Source organism: Vigna radiata, chromosome 1 (genome assembly GCF_000741045.1).
Source record: "Vigna radiata var. radiata cultivar VC1973A chromosome 1, Vradiata_ver6, whole genome shotgun sequence".
Classification (NCBI taxonomy): Eukaryota; Viridiplantae; Streptophyta; class Magnoliopsida; order Fabales; family Fabaceae; genus Vigna; species Vigna radiata.
Window position 1 is genome coordinate 36,169,347 of NC_028351.1, and position 3,003 is coordinate 36,172,349.

Genomic DNA, 3,003 nt, shown 5'->3' on the forward strand with positions numbered 1-3,003 from the left:
TTGTCATTAGATGATAACTTTCTCTCACTAACAAAATGTCATTTATTAATTTATAAAAATTATGTGGATGTCCTAACCCACATATAAAACAAGATAGAAAGTAAGACATACAAAGTTGTTACACTTTGGATATGTGTTTAGATGTCCCAAATACTTGATAACCATAACTTTTTTATGACAAAACAAAGACAGTTCGAACCATATGTAATAGTTAACCAACCAAATCAGATTATAAGATCCTCCATTTTCAATATCAATATTCTTAGATCTGTTCTGTATTTTCGTGCACATAAGTAAGAGAGAAAAAAAACATATACATTTTATTTTACAGGTGTGTGTAAGTGTCACAAAAGCTTGATAATCATAGCTTTACAACAGAAAGAGAATCTCAAACCTTTGTCCCAAGATTCGCAGTCAACTTAAGTCCATCTACTAAAATAAATTTTACATTACATTAGAATCTCCTTCCTACAATACTATATACAAATAACACTTCAAACTTAATTAGAAACCTTTTATTTTTCTTTCAAATGTCAATAACAACTATACAAACCTCATTATCAACACCTTGAAATTCCTACATCGATTACTATATATAATTGAGTTCAAACCTCTGTACAGCTCCTATAAATTTTTTTTTTCTAGAAACAATTATGAAGCTTGGTTTTCAATGATACACAACTTTTTCATCATTCCACATGGAACCCAATTACTCCTTTATGATAATTGGCTGAGCTATTTAAATAAAAGAGAAAAAGATTTGAAAATAACAAAACTAATAAGTGGGTGATATTATTTAATTTGAAAAAAAAAATTGTAAAAGATAATTGTTTTAGAAAAGATGGTGTAGAAGTTTCTTGAATTAAGAAGAGGCGTGGAAGCTATGTTTAGTTGGATGCTGGGAGAATTCCACACCCATCAACATGCAACAAATGCGGTTATTAATAAACAAAAGAAAACAAATCCCTTATTCACACGGAACTTTCTGGACATAAGATGTAACGCAGTACCTTCTCGCCCTTTCCTTTCCATTCTTGCTCCTAACTTTCTTTTTTTTCTTTCTCTCTCCTTCATCCTTATATTTCCAACGGAACCTTCTAGAACCACCATAACCCCAATCTCTCTCCTCTCTCTCTCTCTCTCTCATCAACTCCATCCATTTGCGCGCTTCCTCCATGGCTCCGCCGCCTCCGGTGGAACACAACGCTGACTCCTCCACCACCGCCTCTGTCGTCGCAGACTCTCAGAGATCCATTCCCACGCCGTTTCTCACCAAAACCTTTCAACTCGTCGACGACCAATCCATCGACGATGTTATCTCCTGGAACGACGACGGATCAACGTTCATCGTGTGGAACCCTACCGTCTTTGCCAGAGACTTGCTTCCTAAATATTTTAAACACAACAATTTCTCCAGCTTCGTTCGCCAGCTCAACACTTACGTAATTCATTTTAACTCAATCACTCAACACAGCGCTATATTTTCCAATTTCTTGTTCCTGCTTTTTATTTTGTTTTCCTAATTTTCTTATTCGTTTTTGTTTTTGCCTGATTTGCAGGGATTCAGGAAGGTTGTACCTGATCGGTGGGAATTCTCAAACGACTGTTTCCGTCGAGGCGAGAAGCAGCTTCTGAGCGAAATTCAACGGAGGAAGATCTCGTTACCGGTGGCTTCGACGTCGCCGTCTACGACGGCTCCGGCAACGGTTTCTGTTCCTTCGTCGATGCCGTTGACTGCTATTCCGATCATATCGCCGTCGAACTCCGGCGAGGAGCAGGTGATATCGTCGAACTCGTCACCGTCGCTCGCGCCGGCGGAGCTCATCGACGAGAACGAGAGGCTTAGGAAAGAGAACGTTCAGTTGACAAAAGAGCTCGCGGAGATGAGATCGCTCTGCAATAATATATATGCTCTCATGTCAAATTACGCGAACGCCAACGGTAACGCAAGTTACCAAACGGACGGCGGTGCTGGTGGCGCGCAGGGAAGTAGGGAGTCCGGCATGACGGCGGTGAGGCCGCTCGATTTGATGCCGACGAAACGGATCTCCGGTGAGGACGCGGCGGAGTTGAATCCGAAACTGTTCGGTGTGGCGATTGGAGCGAAGCGCGCGAGGGAGGGAGGAGGGAGCGGTGGAGAAGAAGGAGGTGGACCAAAGAAAGATACGCTGCTGCGTCTGCACCACCCAGGTCCTGGAGACGTCAAATCTGAACCGTTGGATTGCCAAAACCAGCTCGAGAATCAGGAAGCACCGTGGTTGAGTCAGTGTCATATAGCAAATCAGAGGGTCTGTAATTGACACGCAGCGACAGATAAGTGAAGGAACATTTTAGATTAGATACGCAATGGCGTAGGGAATCCGAGACCCGGCACGCGGAGACGCACGTATAGTGTCACGTGCATCGTTTAACCGTTTGGGACCGATTCCCAGAAGGTTCTCAGAAGTCAGAGGAAAACGATACTTTGTAGTCTTCTTTCTTATCTCTCTTTCTTTCCTTTTTTTCATTAATTGGATTTGGCCTGTAGATTTGCCTTTCAGGATAGTGTTGAAGATTTTATTTAGCGCTATTAATTATTTTACTTCCCACTGAAAACTCAAAATTCTTATGTGAATATATTAATTAATACCATGCTGCAAATTTGTGCTTGCTTTTGTATCTTACTCCTCTCACCTTTCAGTCTTCAACTTATTTATTTATGGATATTATTATTACGACCTTAGAAATTTTAAAAATTAACACTATTTAATTAATATTTGTTGAACCGGTTTAATTAGTGGACTTAACTAGTATTTTGAATGTTCAGTTTTCATAAAATAGATTTTTTCACCTTATTAAATATTAAACTGAAGTTGAGTTTGGGGACTGATATGCAGAAGAATGAGATTCTAGAATAGTTAAAATTAGGTTGACACCAATACGGAAAAAGAAAATGGAAACGCGTTGAATGAGATAGATTGCATTTTGGTCGAATTAGAAATGAATTAGAGAGAAGAAAAAAAC

At 39.7% G+C, this 3,003-nt stretch overlaps 1 protein-coding gene across 1 annotated transcript; it reads left to right on the forward strand.

Moving 5' to 3' along the window:
• Positions 1-1,000: 1,000 nt before the first annotated feature.
• LOC106760604 (heat stress transcription factor B-2a-like) lies at positions 1,001-2,573 on the forward strand. Its single transcript, XM_014644052.2, has 2 exons — positions 1,001-1,442; positions 1,560-2,573. The coding sequence occupies exons 1-2, from the start codon at positions 1,176-1,178 to the stop codon at positions 2,298-2,300; spliced, it is 1,008 nt and encodes a 335-aa protein (XP_014499538.1). The 5' UTR covers positions 1,001-1,175; the 3' UTR covers positions 2,301-2,573.
• The last annotated feature ends 430 nt before the right edge of the window (positions 2,574-3,003 follow it).

Coding starts and splice junctions, on each gene's coding strand:
- LOC106760604 (XM_014644052.2), top strand. CDS start 1,176: ATGGCTCCGCCGCCTCCGGTGGAACACAACGCTGACTCCTCCACCACC. Junction 1,443..1,559: donor TTCGCCAGCTCAACACTTAC/GTAATTCATTTT, acceptor CCTGATTTGCAG/GGATTCAGGAAGGTTGTACC.